The sequence below is a fragment of the Centruroides sculpturatus genome, unplaced genomic scaffold (genome assembly GCF_000671375.1).
Source record: "Centruroides sculpturatus isolate CEXI.00-Female unplaced genomic scaffold, Cexi_2.0 scaffold369, whole genome shotgun sequence".
Lineage (NCBI taxonomy): Eukaryota > Metazoa > Arthropoda > Arachnida > Scorpiones > Buthidae > Centruroides > Centruroides sculpturatus.
Window position 1 is genome coordinate 133,177 of NW_019384649.1, and position 23,165 is coordinate 156,341.

At 29.2% G+C, this 23,165-nt stretch overlaps 1 protein-coding gene across 1 annotated transcript in view; it reads right to left on the reverse strand.

The window, feature by feature from the left end:
- The window catches only part of LOC111626263 (protein PFC0760c-like), a 42,586-nt gene that overhangs the window by 18,153 nt on the left and 1,268 nt on the right, over window positions 1-23,165 (reverse strand). Inside the window, exons 2-4 of the mRNA XM_023369581.1 lie at window positions 4,091-4,164; window positions 2,115-4,010; window positions 1,919-1,983 (exon numbers count right to left, since the gene is read on the reverse strand). Coding sequence (XP_023225349.1) covers window positions 1,919-1,983; window positions 2,115-4,010; window positions 4,091-4,148 — 2,019 coding nt within the window. The 5' untranslated portion in view covers window positions 4,149-4,164. The remainder of the gene's footprint in view (window positions 1-1,918; window positions 1,984-2,114; window positions 4,011-4,090; window positions 4,165-23,165) is intronic.

Sequence of the window (23,165 nt, forward strand, 5' to 3'; positions counted from 1 at the left end):
AAGCTCGGAGTGCTAGCTAGTTCGTTGTCGAGCTTTGCGCTAATTCAATATGGCTGCTCTCATGAAAAAATTACTTTCTGTACAAAGTACTAAAAATGGAATTAGTTTTCGAAAAATAAACGGCAGAAAGTATTTTTATTGGTAAATTTCAATTATTTGTTGTGCAAAATGTTTACAATGATCTTTTTTTCATTGTAAGGTTCAATAGCTTTGATGACTTTTTTCATAAACAGAGTTAATTAATGTGAAAAAAATTAAGTTTGATTCATTGTTTATGATTAAAAGTGAAATTTACCTAATACGCATTTGGAATCTTCAGAAATGTTATGTTCAGAGCATTAAATAAATCGTAAAGAAATGAACAGCATTAATAATAATCCAAAATTACATAAGTTTGTATACTTGAATGAATTTTCACTTACATATGGGAAATGACTTCTCAAGAAATTGTATCATTTGAATATCATTTTTTCATTACAAACTAAACTTATATGATGAAAGAGTAATACTTATTTCTATTGAAATAGGCTACTGCTTCTTCAGTTGATGTCTGAATAGCCTATGCTTTCATCAATAGAGCATCTAATTCCAGGAAAACCAGATTGGGTATAAAAAATTCCATTATTCTTACATCATCCTGCTGTGTGATGGTCAAGAGATCATTTTCATTTTCATTTAACATTAACTTGTAAGAAAGAATTTTATTTAAAATATTCCACGCAGTCCATCTAAACATATTAAAACGATCGCCAATACCCTTAGAGGAAAGAAAGAAAGAAAAAAGTGTTTTGTATTTAATATCAATTATTTGTTAATTTTGAACTCAGTTTAGTTACACCACAACAAAACAACATCACATCCATTCACTGGGTAAAACAATTGCTTTAAATATGTATTATATGCATGTATAATCTACCATTCTCTTATAAACTGCATCTAATTTCATATATTACTTTGTATAAACAAACCTGAACGATTCTTGATTTGCCAATGTCCATAGACAGCATAAAAGCTGCTTTTGAGGAGACACAGGTCGTCTTCCAGAGAAGTAATTTTTCAGTGTCTATAATTGGGCTTATTTTTTAGAGGAGAATTTCAAAACATTCTCTTGTAAGTCTAAGGTTGTTTAAAATAGGTTGGCTTATAAAAAGGTAGAGTCTCTTCAATAAAAGTTTCTATCTTTTTTATTTTACCTTACTTTTCTTTTTTCATTTTTCAACAATTATATCCACAATAAAATCATCCTCGTCCAATTCATAATCAAGTAGTTATATCTGTAACGTAACATTTAAAATAGCAGCTTTGACAATATTATTTGCAGAAAACCGCCATATTTCTTGTTAGTGTTCGCATTTACTTTCGAACTGGACATGTAAGCACAAATACACATGCTAATGATGTCACTTCTGGTGTTCGGAAGTAGCACTATTAGCTCAGAAGTAAATGCACCCCATATAACAAGGTAGTTAGGTTCTGAAAAAGTGTAGTGTTATGTGAATCTGTGTTATACAAAACAAAGTACTTAAAACTTAAAAAGAGATAAAAAATTTAAAAACTGAAAACAGTGTCACCTACTTAATTAACTATTTTTTTTAAGTGATTAATTTGAGTATGATGCTTTGTTGCATGTCAAATTATGCTTTCATCCAATTGCACTGACATTGATACAGTATTTAAAAATTACAATGCTTGATCCTCTTTCCCAAAGGGGAAATGCCATTTTCTATAGAATATATTTATTACAGTCAGTCTTTACACTATAATTTCATTTAGCTTGTTTGCTTTGTTTTTCCTCTATTAAACTAAATAATGAAATTATTACATTATAAATTTACTTTCTATCTGCAACCTGTTTTTATGCAGGTGTTCCTAATGTAGTGACTGTTTAATGTATAATCATACAGCTTAACATGGAGACCTCGTGGACTTTGGATGTTCCAGTCAACATGGCAACAGTTAACTTATATGATATACTATTAAATACTAGAATATTTCAATTTTTTTATTTTAACTAATTATAAAAACAAAATTGAAATTTGAAACATTTTATATTTAAAAAATGTAAATTTTTTATTAATGTATTAGATATACTGAAGATTAAATAAAAAGCATACCTCTTTCTTCAATAGCAGATCTAGGATTTATAGGTTGGGAGTGTGTTTCATTATCATCATTATCTATACTTTCAGGTGTTTTATCATTGGATGAATTTTCTATATCAGTAGGAACTTGTGGCCGCATAGATACACGAACTGGAAGATTCAATGTTGTAGGCCTGGGTAAACGAGCTGGTTGCACAGGAGTATTTGTTTCATCAAAGGATCCATTTCTCAAAACTGTAGTGGAGTTCATTTCATCAATCTGATTTGTTAAATTTCCATTTTTGTCATAAGTCTGGCAGATTTCTCCACTTTCATCTATACATAATGACTTTTCTGATATATTTTTGTCATTATCTATAATTTTTAATGATGAAATAGAATCTTCTGAAAATTTCTGATCAAAATTATCATGAGTAATTTCAATATTAGACATATTAGCAGGAGATAATTCTGTATTACATAATTCTTTATCAAATTGTTCATTACAAAATGATTCTGTATTTTCAAATGTATTAGGAACCATAAATTTTGGTTTTGCTCCCATTTCTTCTTTATGAAGCAAATCTTTATTTTCACTTGATGTATCTTTAATTTCTGAAAAATTCTCATTTTCAATCTCCTCTGTTGATTTTTTGCAAGGACTAGATACTTCTAAATTCACTTGTGATTTTTCTCTTATTTCTTCATTTGATATACATTCAAATTTACTTTCTTTAAACAAGGTTAAATCACATGATTCTATTACCTGATCATTATTATTTTCTGAAGATTCCATAGATGAATCCATCTTTAGATTTTCTTTCTCAGAATTATCTTCATTTAAAATATCTTTAAGATAACAATCTACTTCTTCAATATCAATATCATCTTCATAATCTGCTTCAACATCCTTAAATCCAATTGTTTTGGGAGAAATATTATTTTTTTCTGTATTATTAGATTTCATATCTAAATTATTATTTATTATATTATTTTCATTTAATTCCCTATCTTGTGTTACATTTGAAGAAGAGATTTGTGTTTCATCTTCATTCAAATGTAATTGAGGTTTTTCCACAGATGCTACAGATTCCACAAGTTCTAATGTTTTGCATTTACAATCAATCTTTCTCTCTTTAGCATCATCATCATCATCATCATCATCATCAATTTTTTCAGCTTCATTTTTTTTAGATTCAATTGCATCCACATTACAACATTTTTCTTCATATTCTTCGGTACAAGTTTCTGAAATGTTTTCTTCTAGATTATCTACAGAATCATTAAAATTTGTATCTACAGATTTACAGTTCTGATTTTCATTGTTCAACATGCAGTTTTCTTCATTATCATTATTTGAATTTTGCATATTTTCATTTTGGTCATTCTCGGGTTTGAAATGTTCAGTAGAAAATGAAGGCAAAAGTTGAATTTTAATATCTGAAGAAGAAAAACTATCATTGTTATCATTAGTTGTATTTTGAACAGATATGCATAACATTTCTTCATTTTGAACATAGCCATTTGTAAAATATTTGTCAGACTCCTTCGTGCTGTCAGAAATATTATTTATTGAAGAATCTTTCAAATCTTTAGTCCATCTATTAAAATCAGAAAAACTATCATTGCTAAAATGTGTTTTTTCTGAATTATTCTGGAATGGTTTTGTTTTAATATCAACCTGAGACAAACTATTATGATGATGAATGGGTAGAGAAAGTAATGTGGATGGTTTCAAAGCAGAAGCAAAGTCAGCTTCAGATAAGTCTAATTTTTCTGTGTGATCTTTGTATAGCTGTTGATAGTCACACACATTATGTGAAATGTAGAGTCTATTTTCAAAATTGATATTTTGCACACATTCTAAATTATTTTTTAACACTAAATCATCTTTAATAGTTGCTTTTTGATCCAATTGCACTGCCCTATCTGAAAACAAAATGTAATTCATAAAATAACTTTTGATTTTGCTAAATAAAATTAATAACTTTATAACTAAACTATAATACCTTCACTTTCTTCAAAATCATCCAATACCTTATCAAGATCAATAGCAAATTTATCCATCTGACTTTATAATTTTCTATAAAATAAAAAATAAACTCTATAATACTTATATATTTTATGAAATCATTTCTTAAATTTAATTTATCATTATAAATTAAATTTAAAAACTTAATAATAATAAAAACAAACAAATATATGCAAGAACATTACATTATAATATCTATCCATCATGATGTTATGTCATAGTTATATACATCAAGTTGAGTTATGATNATTTGTGTTAATTTCAATAAAATTAGTGAAATTTGCATAAAATAATCTAAAAGTAATAGAATACATGTATAATTTTTTTAAAAATCTTCATTAAATGATATTTTTATATTCTAAAAAGATTTAAAATATATAATTACTTTAGCTATTAAATGTTATTTAAGCTCATAAACTATCAATTGCTTTTTAATTTCATCCTCGTAAAAGTTTTGTCAAGTAGTATAACCTCTTAATGATGGACATCGATCAGGAGTGACAAGTTTGTCCTTATTTTGAGGTGTTTAATGTTTCTCAACATTGTAAATCATTACATAAAAGGCAATAAGAATAAATGTCTTTTATTCATATCCAAAATGCTAAAATGCTTGTTAATTAAATGTGTCTGTTATTTAGAAGTGTCCTTTATGAATAGTTTTATTCTATATGCACTTGACAGCAGTTTTGGGTTTGGCATACAATTTTTACTGTGACAAATTTTAGTACAGCATAATTCTTAATTGCAGATCATTCAAACAATATAAACTCAATATATTTATGTAGTAGCAAAAATGTTGGAAAACAGGATGTTTATTTTGACATTCAGCTTTTTTAATTGTTATAAAAAACCAGTATAATAAAAATTATTTGATTGNCTAAACTCACAAAAACTACATAACTATGTTACAGAATAAAGTCTCTCAGCTTGCAAAAGCATGGAGGAAGTTTTCCTCTTAAAACTTTATAACTTCTCAGAACAATCCATTATCAATACATAAGGAAATCTTTGATTTTCTTTCAATTTAAATATTTTAATAATTGATTTGAAAATTTTGAGAAACAAACAAATTTATTATTTAAGAATTATACTTAAACAAGATAAAAAATTTTTTGAATTGTGTTTAAAAAGTAAGACTTAAAATTTTAAAACTTATAAGTTTTCAAAAATTAAGTCATTAAAATTATCATAAAGTATTAAAACAAACTGTTTAAAAAGCTTAAAAGCATAATATATAAATCAATATAATGTAGGTCTATATATAAAATCCAATTTGAAACAACAAAAAACACTAAACCCAAGTTATTGTTAAATTAGTCACAAGTAAACTGGCCAAAAAATTTCCAATATACTTTGAAAAAATATATATCATTTTTAAAACAATGTACAAAATGAAGATATGAGACAATATATAAAAAAAGTTAAAGAAAGTACAGATTTTTCCAATCTTGATAACATATATCAAAATAGGTCATGATATCATATGACTAAAGCTAGGACATCTAGGCACCAAAAATATTGTATTATAATTGTTATAACTATTTATATGATTTTCAATGTCTAGATGTCCTATCTCTACATACAATTTACTTTATATATATATATATTCATGCACACAAATATAGCTTACATACATACAGTATAAGAGCCTAAGTGTTTATTTTAACAAATTCTAATTGATTATTATAACTACTCATGAATAAATTTATCAGCATTAAACTAAGTTCAAGGAACTAACATTTCAAATCATTTTCAGTGACAATCATCAGGTTACAAATTACTTACAAAATTTAAATTAAAGAAATTCTTTCAATAAATACAATGATTTTACATTATAATAAATTTAGTATTCTTGAGTATATTATTTGCACAGATTTTCAAAGTATTATACAAACACACAAGGAAAACAGTATTAATTATAAATTTTATTTTCATTTATATTTTATATGTGACTCCTCATAAAATAATAATAATGTTATAACATTATAACATAATAAAACAATACAGGTAGCCCTCGGTTTACGCCGGTTCACAATAATGCTGCTGCACAATTCGCGATTTTGCTGTGTAATTCCCCGATTTTCCCTATGCTAGATTTGACCAATCCTAGAGAGACACGAGTCCACTACGACACCACGTATAATGGCAGAATTGTGGCTCGTTGGGATTGGTCAGATCTAGACCAATAGAGAACGTTCCATTTGAATGAGCTGCAGACCCAACATAGAGCTAAGAACGGCGGATCCGCCATAGAGCTACAATAGAGCGGAGATGCGGATTGGTCAAGCGCCAGCCCATCATAGCACATATATAGATCAGTTTCGGCGGGAAACTTTGAGTTTGCTTTGGTCTCACTAAGAAGTCGTTTCATCTTGCTAACGGAATGTGGATATCATCTGGCTTAATTAATTAAGAAGGCATCGTTTGGCCTACAAGGAGTGGATTCGTCTTGACATCGACAAGTTGTGTTTCGTAGAAGAGCCATCTCATCGTGAGGTGTTTTACTGAACGGACTTTTACAATACAAGAACATTAGTAAGCATAGGCGCTCTGGGTTTAGACGCCATTTATTGGACATCAATTAATTTTTAACTTGACTCCACGTATACAAGAATAAAGGAAGGCTATTATGTCAGATAAAAGAAGTGCACTAGAGTTAACTAAACATGTTAAGAAGGTGTGGCAATCAATCTCCTTAGAAACAAAAATGGAAGTTATTCGATGAATGGAAAATGGACAAACACACCCTAATGTCTGTAGATCGTTGAACTTACCTCCATCGACTGTTACTACCATTATGAAAAAAGCAGATAAAATTAAACACTGCTTAACAGTCTATAGCAGTAAATGTAAAACATGTAAGTTAAAGTAGGGGTAAAATTTTTGAAAAAATAGAAAATTTGTTATCATTATGGGTAGATGGTGCAAATCAAAAAAACATTCCCTTGACTCAAGCTGCTATAACTGAAAAAGCAAAATCAATTTTTGATAATCTTAAAGAGACAGATGGAGAGAAGAAACTTTTTTGGGAAGCAAGGGTTGGTTTATGAGATTTAAATCCCGAAGTAACTGTCGTAGTTTAAAATTATGTGGTGAAGCAGCAAGTGCAGATGTTGCGGCGGCGGCTGCTTTTCCTAAGGAATTTCAGGATTATGTAGAACAAGGTAACTATTCTCCTGACCTAACTTTCAATGTTGACGAGACTGGGCTTTGTTGGAAAAAGTTACTAGCACGAAATTTTATTTCTCATGAAGAACGTTCCACTCCAGGTTTTAAAGTTGCGAAAGACAGATTAACTCTTTTGTTGGGAGCCAATGTTTCAGAAACTTTGAAACTTAAACCGATGTTAGTGTATCATTCCCAGACACCACATGCATTAAAGGGTCTAAATAAAGATATGTTGCCAGTTTATTGGAAATGGAGCAAGAAAGCTTGGGTCACACAAGATATTTTTACAGATTGGTACACAAATTATTTTTGCCCTACTGTGCTTCGCTTTTGTGAAGAAAATAAATTACCATCCAATTTTGTCGTGAGTTTTATTTATTTATCTATTTCTATAATTAAAGATGGATACTTTTTTTCCAAAAAATGTAAGAAATTTGAAACTAAAATTTTTAAATAAAAACATTTTACTTTATTTTATGTTAAAATACATTTTAAAAATTAAATTTATATGTATTTTGTATTATATTGTATTAATAAACAAAATTATTAGCTTATTTTTCANATCTGTTTTGATTAGAATGAAATAGTTGCCACTATTACTTATGTAGAACCTAACCCTATACCTCACTGTAAATATGGGTTCGTTTTACGCCGATTCGATTTGCACTGGCTTTTGTAGGAACAGAACTGTGGCATAAACCAAGGGCTACCTGTATAATACAGACTATCCTTATATATTATGATATTTTTTGGTCATCTAAAGAAAATTTCTTTACAGATTATTGCTATTAATTCAATATTTCAATTGTGACAATGAGATAAATTTATAGTGTAAAATTTCCAAATTATTTAGCAGATATTTGTTTACTAGATTTCAAGCATCAATAGGAGATTGGAAAGACTTCAAACCAAAAAAATACATCCACCAAGAAGCCTTAATTAATTTCTAGTAATATTTAATGTGAAAAATTTGAACTAACATTTTTAATGTGCACACAGAGATCATCTTCAGATTAAAATATTCTAAGATAGAATATGAGAATAGAACAATGGCACTTTTTGAAAATTAAAAATGTTTGAACACATAAAATAAATAAAATAAATAAATAAATACAAAGTATAGGTATGATTAAAAATGAAAAAACAATAATAAAAACAAACAAATATATGCAAGAACATTACATTATAATATCTATCCATCATGATGTTATGTCATAGTTATATACATCAAGTTGAGTTATGATGAATAAGATTTTTGTTCATGTTGGTCATGTAGGTATAGCTATGTGTAAGGTAATTGTTATTTGTCTTTAAAATTAATGCAATGACCCTTTGTCTCAGATTAAATATCTCTAAAGCTTCCAGTATCCTGATGGAATCAGAATATTTGGATCATTTGATGATGGAAGCCTTGTTAAGATGGGTGTGCATGTCATTACCAGATGCATATATAATTAGGGCAGTGTTGTGTTTCTTTTTTATCAATATAATGTTTGTGTTCTGTTAATCTTGTTATGAATAACTAGGTGGTTGAACTGATGTATTCAAGATTGCAACCATCAGTCATACCTCAACATAATTTTGTATATCCCTGGTAGCTAAGATTATTAGTCTCACCCTTTTCCATTCCTAGGATGTTAAAAATGGTTGGATTGTATCTGAAAGTTAATTTTGTCTCTTTTTAACAAGCCATTTCCTTGTATATTATCAATATTAGCATATTATAATTATAATGTAGGATAATACATCATGTGTTGTGCATATTTATATGGTGACTAGCAGATGAGCCTGGTGTTGCTCAAACAAAAACAACACCAAAGATTAAGATCATTAGATTATAGCCAATCTTACCTGTTTTCACTGAGTGCAAGAATTAGGTCTCCCCTCTTCTGAGACTAATTAGAAAATTTTTAGTTATCTGCTTACCACACTGGGATAACGATAATTAAGATTCACAGCAACCACTAACCAGTGCGTAGTACCACTAAATGATAAATAACAAATGTTTTCATAACCCCTTCTCATATGGGTCATTTAATTTTATTAAATTTCCAAAAAGCCTCATTGTTCTGTTCTCATGTTCCATCTTAGAATATTCTAATCTGAAGATGATCTGTGTTTGCAAATTTAAAATGTTAGTCCAAATTTTTCACATTAAATATTACTGGAAATTAAATAAGACTCCTTGGTGGATGTATTTTTGTTTCATTGTTATCTTCAGTGCAGTTCTTAAAAATGGATTTTTGTATATTATTTATTATATTTTGTTCACATTACATTTATGTACAAACCAATTTTTATTTTTCTTATGGTTTAGTCTAATAATGATCAAAAAACATTCTAAATATTTTCTACAACAAATAAATATTGCACTTCATAACTCAAAACTGAAAAAGTCAACTCTGCAGGTATAAACATTAGAAAAAACTTGAAAGTACTGTATTAAAGGAGTCAGGATATTTATTTGAATTAAGCAGTTTCTGACATTTTCAATCCGATCTTCAGATCAACATTTGATGTTCTGATAATTTGAACAAAACAATTGTTTGCACATAACTGTTTGAATCTAACCAACCAACATTACAAATTTGAAGATTTCTTTAACAAATTAACAGATATTTTTAAATTACCAATATTTGTGGTTTATACAAAAATTATAGTAAACATGAAATAATATTATCCATGCATAAATTAAAACAAAAATAAAAAACAAAATACAAATGAAATTAAAATAAAAGACAATAATGTAACATAACTAAAAATGGTAAAAAACAAAAATAAGAAATAGTAATAAATAAAAATGTGTAGATAAATCAGTAGTATGTACAAACATTTAAAAGTGTTAAAATACAATGTGAAACATTGGTCTGACCTACAGAAGTTTGTACAATGTAAATAGCTGAGATTTGTGGAGAAGCTTAGCCTGGAGTTTTCAGAGGCAGGCTTATGACTGTAGGAAAGAAATAAGCCATACCCAAAGATCTAGTTTGTTTCCTTTACTTCTTTATGACTGGAATTTTGCAGTGACAATGGTCTATTCTTCAGCCATTCTGTGGCAAATATCTTGTATTTTTTTAAAATCAGAATCTAGATATCCTTCCATTGACGAATAGTTTTCTTTCTCATGAAGTTGTTCTACTAGAACTGTAGATAATTTCCCTCATTTGAGAGCATCTTTATGCTCAGACATCCTTTATGCTAAGTGTATAATACAGTATGTGCTGCCTAGGTAGTACTCTGTCCTACCATCTGTTTTGATTAGAATGAAATAGTTGCCACTATTGCTCTTTTGGTATCAATTTTTTTTTCATTTTTTAATCATGTCATATATCGTTGGCTATCTTATAGTCACCACATCCTCATCACTTTTGCTTAGATGTTTGTGAAGGATTTGGGAGGCTCCCAGTCCAGTGGAAGTAACCTGTTTATTATTTTGATTGCATTACTGTGTTTCATTTCATTGTTTGTGCTGAGATCTGTCACCTGATTTTGTTTAAAGGATATTGTACTGTAGGTTGCAGTGAAATTCATAGAGCATAGCAATCTCCATAATTGTATTTGATTTCTTTTTGTAAATCATTTACATCTGACAAATAGAGGAAGCCTCTGCTGAAAAGTGTTCTAAAGACTGCTGTTTTATAATAATACAGGTCACCTGACATGGAATGAATGTAGTACAGTACAATGGTAGAGATGATGATTTCTGGTACACGGCTGTTTTGAATTTTTATTTTATTGTTATGTTTACATCATTGTATATTTATGGACCTGGTCAATCTCTAAGGTCAGGCCAATGTTGTTGTTGTTGAATTTTTGGGCAAAGTTCTTGTCATTTGGAATAATTCAGAAATCTACAAGTATATTATCTAATTATCAGAAAATATCTGGAATATACTTGCTGAAAGCTTGTACTATAGGAGTTTCAACAAAAGTCAGAGTTAAGCAAATCCAAGACTGGGGATCCAATTGACACTCTCCTATACTGTATGTAATACTTGTTATTGAACTTAAATTAAAATAGTCCATCATATAAACACATTCAGGTACAGTCTTGTGCAAATGAGAGTGCTTCAAGAGACTGTATAATAATGCAATGTGAGAGAGAAGATTGCTTTAATTTCAGGGATAAATAAAGGATTTTGTAATCTAAAACAGTCAGGATCTACATTTGGAAGGTTCAACTGCCTCATCCCTTGTAATGCACAAAACAATAATTGTATTGATACTTTATTTTATTTTATTTTTTTTTAAATATTGCCTTATAACATGAAATTGTGCTATAAAATAACAAAATTTTTATTTTTATCATTTGATAAAAACACTCAAAATATATTAGTTTAAAAATGTAATGTAAAAATTAGAAATTTATATCAGCTAGGAATGTCTATTGTTAATCACTTCTAGAAGTTGATCATGTAAGCAGAAATCCATGCATAACTAGCAATTATTAATCATAATATCATCACAATGTTGGACTGCAACTTTTAATCATTTTAATTTAAAATATATGCTCTCCATCAAATCAGTAGTAGTGTCTTGCCCCTGTACATCATACTTTTCCAGTAGCAATGGAGTAATGCTGGTCATCTTTTAACTGCTTTCAGGGGAAATTTTGAATTGAAATAATGTGACTTCTGGTTTGCATTGAAAGTTCACATATAGTTAATTGGGGCCTCCAGCCCCTAAGGTTTCCATATCTGGTCTCATCTTTCATCTATCCAACTCTGTTCTCGAAATTAAGGAAAGACAGATGGATGGATGACAGTGAAAATTTATAAATCTATAATTTTTTCAAATTGCAGCCCAATAAGTCCATTGGAATAGCTTTAGGCAAGCCATCTTCACAGGAAATATCATAAAATAACTCCTTTCTCAATGACATTTAAGAATAACAGGTTGCCTTACTCATTCATAGTTATGAGAAAAAATAGTGTGCAACACCCCCCTCTAGTAGTTGACCACAGAGCGCATCATTGTCAGGTTTTTAGAAAATAACAGGGGCTCCATGTTTCAAATGCGTGTTTTTACAAAATACCTATTATTGAGCTTGCTAATATTTTTACAGTTATCACATTTGTGAGGCTCTTGAGGAAGGAAAACTCAATTGTTGGCCATCATAAACGATTGTACAACCTACTGATCAACTACTGGGTGAATAGCTCCTGTAATTAAATTTTTTTTTCATAACGTAATAAAAAATTTTTTATGACAAGTATAGAACAAACTTTATTTTCATATATAAATTTTGCTTTTTGTGTACTACACATCATAATAAATCAATATTTTCTAACCTGGTCACCAATGTTAATAAACACTCCCATTCAATGAACCTTTATCTCTGGTAATGCTTAAATTTATTTTGAAACTCAATGTTTGAAGTTGTTCCAAAGAAAATCGTTCTAAGTTTGGAATCCTGTTTTCAATTAACCTGAAACAGACCTCAGGTGAGGAAGAAAACATTTGTTCCTGAAATTTAAGCATTACCAGAGATAAAGGTTTGTTGAGTGGGAGTGTTTACATCATAATAAAAACTATCAAAATCTAAAACAGCATTAAGCGGTTTACCCTAAATACTGTATATACAAGTAAATACTATAAACAGAATAGAAATGTAATGACAATCATTACTGAATTTTAAATATTTTTAATAACTCTAAATTATTCAAAATACAGTTAAGGTCTTAATCAGATATAAATTAAATAGCCACTTTATGAAATTTGGCAATTTAAAATGATGATAAAAGTGGAATAATATGTTTACAACTATACAAATTTATAAAAATGAGAAATATTAAAATATCTTATTGTATTTAAGTGGAAGCAGACTTCTCACCAAAAAAAAAAAAAAAAAATGATCTATGAGAAAGAGTCCTCTAGTACATAACCAAAAATATAATCTGAAATCTCATAAAAGCCAAATATTTTGTTCAATGACATTTCAAAGTTTACCATTTGAAGCCTATAAAAAATATCACATAAATGAAGCATTTTAAGTATCACTTGTCTATTTTTTTTTTGAAAAGTTTATAACTATTAATTTTCTCATATTATTTTAAAGTACAATGTTTTCTTTCGTTCTACTATCAATTAATTTTATAAAACTTTTTTCATATATTAAATAATGGCAAATAATATATAAAGTTAGTATTGATTACAAAAAATTGTTGTTACATGTTACAAAAACATGTAGAGAATTGCAAAGCACTGCAAAACACAAGATTGGACTAGTAATGGCAATCAGAAAGGGGTCCCTTGTACATTAATAAAATTATTTAAATAATATTTAGGTTTGAATAATAACAACATAAATTATCATTCAATAATTAAACAAATATTTTACTTTTGTCATTATCATTCAATGATAAGTTATTTGAATTTAAATTCAACAATTGATTATAGAAAACTGATAAGATAATTTTTAATTTTGGTAGTTAAATAAGTATTTATAACTAAAAGAAAATCAAACGGTATCACTAAAAAGCAGTTCATAATAAAAATTTTAAAAATCTTTTAACAAGATATCAAAAATCTTGGCCAGTTTAAAATTGACAGGTTTCATGTCAGTTTGACACTGGCTTCTTTTATTCTTAATTATTTGATGACTACAATTTTTTTCATTGAAATATAACAAATCTTGAACTTTTGACTTGTTAATTCTTTTTACTAACTTCATATTTCTTACATTATCATCGTCATCAATGTACCTTTTGAGTTTTTGAGACCTTCTCAGTTGCTCTAATTTTCAACATTTTTCCTCTTCTGAACATTCTCCACCTCTTCCAAATCATTTGTTAACCATAATACATTAAAAACAAAAACTCAAATCCACTAACTGCATTTGATTTTTCATGAGTGAAATGTTCTCTTACTAAAATATACATAAAATGATGGAGGTAGATGGAGATGACATACTGTAATGACATTCAGCAATATAAATACAACAGCAAAAACAAAACTCTTCTGGTAAAGATCATAGTAGTAGGTCAAACTATTCAACCAAGGCAGTAAACACAGCACAGGCTGAATTTATGTTGAAAAACTAAAGAAGAACAAGAAGTAAATATTGCTTCTGAATGAATATTTTATAGAAAAGCACAAATTATTATTTATGAACAGGAAATGGGCAAATATATGTTGCTGAGTATCAAGTTTGACTAATGAACATAAAAGCTGTCATTTTACTTATTCAATAATTAAAAAAGGGTTAACAAAAAAAGAAATGCATTTTGGATGCAATAATGAATGACTTTCAATGAGGTTATGATATATAAACAATCCTCAATGAAATAATGTCTACTGAGTTGCAAATACAAATTTTTATGACTTTAAGCCATTTTTGTAAAGAAACTTGCTGCATAATAAAAGTACCTTTAATTTTTTTTTATAAACTAAGAATTTTAGTTAACAATTAAACAGTATAATATAAAAATATCACTTACTAAAACCAATAACCGGTATTAAATAATCGTAAAATGTACTGCAAACGTTTTCGGTTCTTTCCCTAGGACCTTTCTCAAGCAGCGTTTCGTCTTTACACCAGCAAGTACTTGAACTAGCACATTTGATCTGCTACAGCTCTATTTTTCAATTTGGTGGAACCACATATGCGCAGGGCAGAGGAGTGCCTATGGGAAGTGCGGTCTCAGGCGACCTTTGTGAACTGGTAATAAGACAGCTGGAAGATAAAACAATTCCTGGTTTCTCCCACAACATCTTAGTATACAAGCGATACATAGACGACATCATTATTTTGTGGAAAAACGACCCAGACATCACCCACTTTATTAATCAGATGAACGACAATCCGTATGGCCTTACCATAGAGCTGGAACAACATAGTGATAAGGATGTACATTTCTTGATTTGAGCATTACGTTTGGAGGAGACACCTTGGAAACTTCTGTATACCGCAAAGCTTGTCACTTTCCAATGTATATCCCAGCGAACTCCTGTGACCCATTCAGATATAAAATGGCAGCCTTTAAAGCACTGGTTAAGAGGGCCCACACCCATTCTTCAACTCAGGAGGCATTAGTTCAAGAATTGAACTATATACTTAACATCGCCGGTCAGCAGGGATTCTATAACATGGTCCATAAGTTAGCCCGACATTACAGCGTCGGCCTACCACCGCCACGGACGGGGAATAGTATGGAACAAGACCTACCTATCACAATAGTCACATACAACCCCTTCCTCGTATCCTTATACCAAAAAATCGCTAAAAAACAAGGATTACGACTGTCGTTCAGAAGATGTCCGTCTATGTTTAAGCTTTTACGCAATGAAAAAGATAAACCTAAGGAGGATAAGCTGCCAGGGGTATACGCTGTTCCCCTCGTGGACCACAGATTTGAGAGACAACTTATCTACATTGGTGCTACTAAGCGTTCGATTGGTGTCCGATGGGCGGAACACAGAAGTGACATCATTCACAACAGGGCTACTACTTCGTTATCCACGTATGCTTTGGACCCGGAAATTTCGGTAGACTTTGATAACGCTAAACTCCTCATTACCACTAAATTTACGGATCACATCAAATGGTTGGAACAAATGGAGATCTGCAAGGCATACAACACGTCTGAACCTATTAACTCGAGGGATGAAATTACCCTATCCCTTGCATGGCAGGCTCTAATACAGAAAGAAGATACGCATTAATAATGCGTTTCATAAATAGGATATAAACATCGTGCATTGGAATTTTTTATACCGAACATTTTTATTTTTTATTATATTTATTTACGGAATTCGGGAATGCACGTGATTCACATTAACGTTGAATTTTGACTTTTGAAATGTTGTTCGGAAGAATAATTTTTCGAATATCGCTATTTACGGGTTCATAGTTATTCTAAAGACGAAACGCTGCTTGAGAAAGGTCCTAGGGAAAGAACCGAAAACGTTCGCAGTACATTTTACGATTATTTAATACCGGTTATTGGTTTTAGTAAGTGATATTTTTATATTAATCCGTTATTTGAAGATTCTTTATCTACAGTATAATATATTACAAGTTATGCATATTTACTACTGTAGAAAGATGATTAAAGGAAAATAATGAAAATGTGGACAGATGCTAATTATAAAAAAAATGCTATAATATAAGGGATGGCTAATATAAATAAAAAACTTAATTTTTAATCTAAAGATACTTTTTTCCCAACAGCAGCAATCAAACACAATTGGAATTTATTGGCAAAGGTAGACCTTAATTATAGGAAAGTTTTATATGCAGATAACAAATGGGGGTTTTAATATCTAGCTGCTAGTCAAGATTATTTTAATAGCAGATACTGGAATTTCCTTATCAACTGCCAACAAGTAAGAAATTTTTCTTTTGACATATCTTCTGTAGTGTTAATTATGATCTCCTCTTTCACAAACAATTTCATTTTCAGATTCCATGCCTATTTAAAAAAAAAAGCCCTTTTTAAAGCAATAGCAATTCTCAATGGTCTTATGGTCTTCTCAGACACTTGATTTCACAACATTGTCACATCAAGTAGAGAAATGCTTTTAACAATAAGAATTGTATCAGTTTATTTTTGACTATTATCTAGTTCTAAAATTCTTGAACACATTTCCTTCTGTAGTTTGCCTTTAAGTTAGATTTAATTCCTTAGTTCCATGGTTGAATCAGTGATGTATTTGCAAGAAGAAATATTAATGTTTTTTCATTGCTCATTGTTAGCACATCAATATGCTTTACAATTGTAGCAACATAACAAAATCTTTTACTTCACATTTACATGCCATTTAACTAACCAGCTGCTAAAAATGTCAGCTGTCATCCAGGCATTTTCATTTGAACAGTAATCTTCTGGTAAATTTTTCACATCTAAAACATCTAGGATTTTACTTTTTTTTAACATAAAAAGTCCTTGTTTCTGGCCTTTTCATATTAGTACAGCAAAGAGCTATAATATGTATGTATAATGATTTTAGTCCATGTAACACTTTCATGTTTCAATATGTAACTTAAGTATGATCAGGCATTGCATAGAAATAAAGTGCTGTTTCATGTGTATTGTAGATATTCTCTGTGAATATTTAGCAATAATTTTTTTATCATTCTTTGTTTTCATGTTTTCATTTTTCTTGCTGACATTTCAATATTTAGTGTGTTTTTAAGATCTTGCATGAAACTGGCTATAAAAGTTTTAACTGTGCAGAAGCATTGCATTGACTTGACTTATTTTTTACAACTATCATAGCATTTTGATAATTTAAATTTATCTTTGATTCTCTTATTTGCTTCTTCAATTATGCTAAGAGGTATAGTATAGTCTTACATTTTAATTAGTGATAATATGGATGAATGAAAGTCCTGTTAATAAATCCTTCCTGCAAACCAATGAATGATCTTGTTGCAGGTAATTAAATTATGTCAGTGGGACTTGCCAGTAGGCAGTAATTCAGGCTAGTTCACTCATTTTGAATGTTGCACTAACATCCTTTAGCATTAGGTGATTGATTTAAAAAACTGCTATTAAACAAGATGCTTTATTAATGTAGAACACACTGAACATGTTAATAATAATTTTACATCATACAGATGAATCAAAAAAATCTGAAAAGAATGCTTTTTAAACTCAAAAACAAAGTAAAAGTGTAATGCAATACTTGAACTACAATTAATGTTTTGTTAATATAGTTCATAAACTTCTAGCAGACACTTACTGTTTATCAAATGTTACTTTTGACCAATGGTGATTTGTTTTATGTCAAAAAAGATGACTGGAACAGATATGTGTACCCACAACAATTTTCCATTTGAAAATGTATGCAGCATACCCCATCTCACTGTTTTCAATTTCCTTAGATTAGAAGGATATAATGAACAATCACAACTGATCAGAAACCTGCTGCTTTGCACCAGTCAACAGTTACTAGCATCAGTTTCAAGAGCCCATAGAAAGTGTCTGCTATTCCTTCAGGTAAGCCCTTTATCCAATATATGGTTAAACAGTAATAGAGATCAAGTCTTCAACAACAGCACATAACTCATCTAACAAGGTCCACAAATAACTATACTACTGTACAAAACTTCAAGTACAGGATTTAAAAAATATTTAATGTATTCAGAGAAAATATGTACAGTAGAGCATCGATTATTCAAAAGTCAATCATCCGAAAGAATTCCAGTTGGAAAATTTAAATTTTCGCCAGTGCTGTGGTGCTGCAATCTTTGGCTATGTCTTGGGCTACTCAAATATTTTACGTTTTTGATACTAAATTAACTTCTGAAGTATAATTTTTTATTGTTTTTATATTTTTCAATATATTTATTTTGTTTGTACAAAATAAAAAAATAATTTTTAACAATACAATAGTCTTCGTTAGGCTTAACATCGACAAAAATTCAACGCAAAGCGACACGTAATGGAGAAAAATGTCAAGATGGGATAAATTAATATATTTTTTTGTACATAATCGGTTATCCGAAACATCGATCTTCCGAACAACCCCAGTCCCCAATTGATTCGGATAATCGACGCTCTACTGTATTAACATTTTTGTTAGAACAACATTGCTTATAATTGTTATCTTGTCAGCCAACTAATAAAACAGATGATAATGGTTCTAAAGTCAAAGTAAATTGAAACTAAGCATTAATAAAATAATGAGAATTATAAACAAATTTCTGATTGTAATCAGAAGTTTTGTAATGTTATTTAATTTATGTTTTGGAATATGTTTATTCTGATAACGTTTGATAACTGATAACAATGTCTGCAATTTCAATAAGCAGCACCAACTATACTTATTTTATTGTACACTAAACTATAATACAGAATAATTTATTGTAACTGTCAAATAATAATTAGAAAATCTACTATGAAATTATTCATAAAACAAAACTAAACATAAAAACATTCAAAAAAAAAAATTTGAAAGGAATATATATGTATGTATCTGTTCAAGTGATGCATTCAATACATATTGAGTTCACTTTCCCATTAATCAATAATTTATATCAAGGATCTTCTGTATATGAAATTCCACATAATTGCTAGATTTAATGAACAATCCAATTATTCATCTTACTAGTTATATGAATACTCATAATATATTAAGTAAATTGTAGTTTAAATACATGTATATATATATTTATTCTTTCTCCTTTAATTTAGTCTTTCTTTTCCTATTCCTTTTATTACTAGTGTTAAATTTTTTAAAATCTCTTTAATAACTATAATAATTTTACTTATTTCATATTTTAAATATGCTTTTGTATTTCTTCTCATTGTCTATGATATTAATATGACGGACTGAAAGAGCAATGATAAGCAGTATATCAAATCTTACATAATATAAAAATTTTTGAATTCAAATATGTCACTAATTTTTGAATTATATGTAAGTTGAATTAATGATGTTTAAAACTAAAAGTATTATCTCTATATTACAATAATTTTTTATCCAAAATTATGCAAAAATAATACAAATTATAAAATTAAATTTCATACTGTTTTACTGAAATTTTATTACTTTCAAAGAAAAAGAGAAAAATTCAAATATTTTTAACTGCTGGTAGTTCTTCAGGTATCACTACAACAACATGCTTTGTAATAAGAAATCCAAAAAATAATGTAATTAATATCAGATTCTGAAATACTCCGTAATCACAGAAATTACTACACAAGAAAACATTCATTCTATTAACTTTTTAATTTGAATGAATCCATAAGTATCCATATCCATAAACAATAAAATCCATCTTACAGACTCATAAAATCATCAGCACCTTACTCAAATGATTGTATTAATTTCTATTAAGAGAATATAGGTATTTGAGTAAATATTACAGAATCACATTAAAAAATAATATTACATTTAAATATTTTACAAATTATTTGTTGTTAAGAGTTTTATTTTAAAATAGTTAAAAAGATGAGATTATAATCATTATAATCCATCCCAAGCTTGGTGAATAAGCAAATGATCTGATTAATGAACCAGTGCTACATATATGTTTTCTCATGGAAACAGAGTAATTAATGCCTATGACTCCTTTGTCTTAGATAGTAGATGGATTGCCATTTTAGACTGTTATAACATTTTTTTTTTTCAAGAAGTCTTTCCCAACTTTATCTAGAAGCAGCATCAATATGCAGGGGGGTGTGTTTGTTGAAGGTCATGAAATGTGGGTGGTTACAAGTCTGCATTTAATGTTATGTATTAATTCTAATATACTTGATAATTTTCACAGCTGATATTGTTCTTATAAAAGAATGAAAATATTCCTAAATAAAGTTTCATTTGGTTTCCAGAATTAAGCATTTTTTCTCATCTTTTTGCATAAAGTGCCAAGTGTTATTTTTGTTGATGTACATATTTAATATAAACTACATTGTTGTATATATTAAAATTTAGATGTATTCTTATTATTAGAATTATGTTTTAAGAATTTAAAAAATTTTTATTTTTAAATAATATGGGTCTATCTTGTAAACATATTAGGAAAGTTTTTTCTTTTTAAATACAGGGTGTCCACAAAAACACTCCTTGATTTGACGATGTTATGATATCTAAACTAATTCAAATATATTGATAAAGACATTGTGAATCAATTCTCTAACAATGGTTATTTCATTTTTTTCAAGTAATTACACATCTTTGATTTGAAAAAAACAGGGGTGCAAGGAAATCTAAAAATGGCTGCTGCCCCATAGCAACGTAGCTGGTGTATACTGGAATTTGAAAGATCAAACTGTTGTGACCATGAAACATGCTTTTAGACATCATACAATTCCACCTACACCCAAGTCCATCAAAAATGGTACAACGATTTTAGTCAGAAAGGATGTATCTGTGATCAGAGAAAGGGACATTCTGACCAACCATCAGTCTCAGAAGTTTTGCTGTCAGCCCCAAAGCCAACTAGGTGTTAAGGGGCTCCACCTCAATACAGAGGCTGTCTTGTTTTCCCCTCTAAGACAAGAGGGAAGATTTGTTTCGCTGCTTGTACACAGGTTTCTACTTTGTACTCTATGGAGTACAAGGTCCTGTTTATCGGTTATCGTCTTGTGAGGGATGCTGTACATATGCGCTTAGTGTTAGTCCCATGGCCAACTGACTGTTTAGTGGGCTCAGCCTCTGGTCATAGAGGCTGTTTTGTTTATCACCTGCTCTCCCAAGTCAGGAAGGGTGACCTCTGTGTTTTTTGTTTAGACCTTGTGGCAAATGACTGCAACAGGGTCTTAGTGCCCAATGTACTTACGGCATTTGCATTTAGTATATTTGCCTTTTTCGCATTCTGTAAATTATCTGTGTTTTAATATATAGAACCCAATGGCTGCTCATGGATTTCATGTTTTCACCCTTTCCTGTCTCACTTTTGTTTTTCTTCACTCTTCTCACACTTCCGCTATAACCTTTCATATTTCCTTTTTCAAGGTTATACCGATTGGTGAAGGCCTTCTAATTCTTTGGTTAGTAGTAGTAGTCTCAGAAGTTTGTGACTTCTTTCTTTGGGGGTATGTGAAGAGCAGTTTACATATCACCACTACCTGCAATCCTGGAGAAGCTGAAAATTTCAATCACCGAAGCAGTTCACATGATAACTCCAGATATGCTGCAGAGCATCTGGACCAAACTGGACTATGGTATCAATGTTTGCCGAGCAACCAGTGGAGTGCACATTGAGTGCCTTTAATGCTACCCTATACCATATAAAACTGAATGAAATCCTGTATCTGAAGCTACAAACTGTGAAAGATTATTACAATGAAGTTACATGTTATACCTATTTGAAATCAGGGAGTGTTTTTGTGGATACCCTGTACATTTCACTTATAAATTTAGAACCGAAGCAGTTCACATGATAACTCCAGATATGCTGCAGAGCATCTGGACCAAACTGGACTATCGCATCAATGTTTGCCGAGCAACCAGTGGGGTGCACATTGAGTGCCTTTAATGCTACCCTATACCATATAAAACTGAATGAAATCCTGTATCTGAAGCTATCTGTAGCTTCTGATGTTTGTAGCTTCAAACTGTGAAAGATTATTACAATGAAGTTACATGTTATACCTATTTGAAATTGGAGTGTTTTTGTGGACACCCTGTACATTTCACTTATAAATTAGAAATAGAATATTTTTGAAGATTAAAATGCATTGTTATATTTATTATATTATTTCAAATTCCTTTGGTCCTGAAGCTGTACTAAATGTCAGAAAATTAACAGATTGTTCTATAGTCTTTTGAAAGTAATAAAATTCCCATGAAGCAATTAATATAAAACTAATGATTAGTTACGAGACTGTTAATGTGAAATTAAAATAATAGATAAAACAAATGTAACCATTATGAAAACTTACTACCAAAAAAAATAGATAACAATCTAAACTATTTTAGAAGCAGACACTATAAATGTCTACTTTAAAAAAGTTTTAATAATTTTTTTGGTCTCGAAATTTTCAATTTATTGGTAATTTGAATATTTACTAAACAAATACAAAATATTAATGTGTCTATAATAAAATACTTCAATTTATTATAGGTATATTTTAATAAAATAAAACTATTTATAGTTTTAAAATTTAAACAATATTTAAATTAACAGTAAATAATATTTTTATATATTTCAATACATTATCAAGTATAAAATTAAATGAAATTTTTCTAACGTTTAATACAAATTAACTTATTAATAATTTTAATTAATCATCATCATCATTTTTATAAGACAACCACAACTTCATTGACATTTATTTCATTACACTATTTGAATACTGAAAAATTCATACTCTTACTATAAAATACTGGTTAATATCAAATTTATTCAATGACATCCAATTTAAACTGCCTTGAACATTCTTTTACCATTATTAGTTGTTATTTTTAAGTAAAATAAATTATATTGCAAA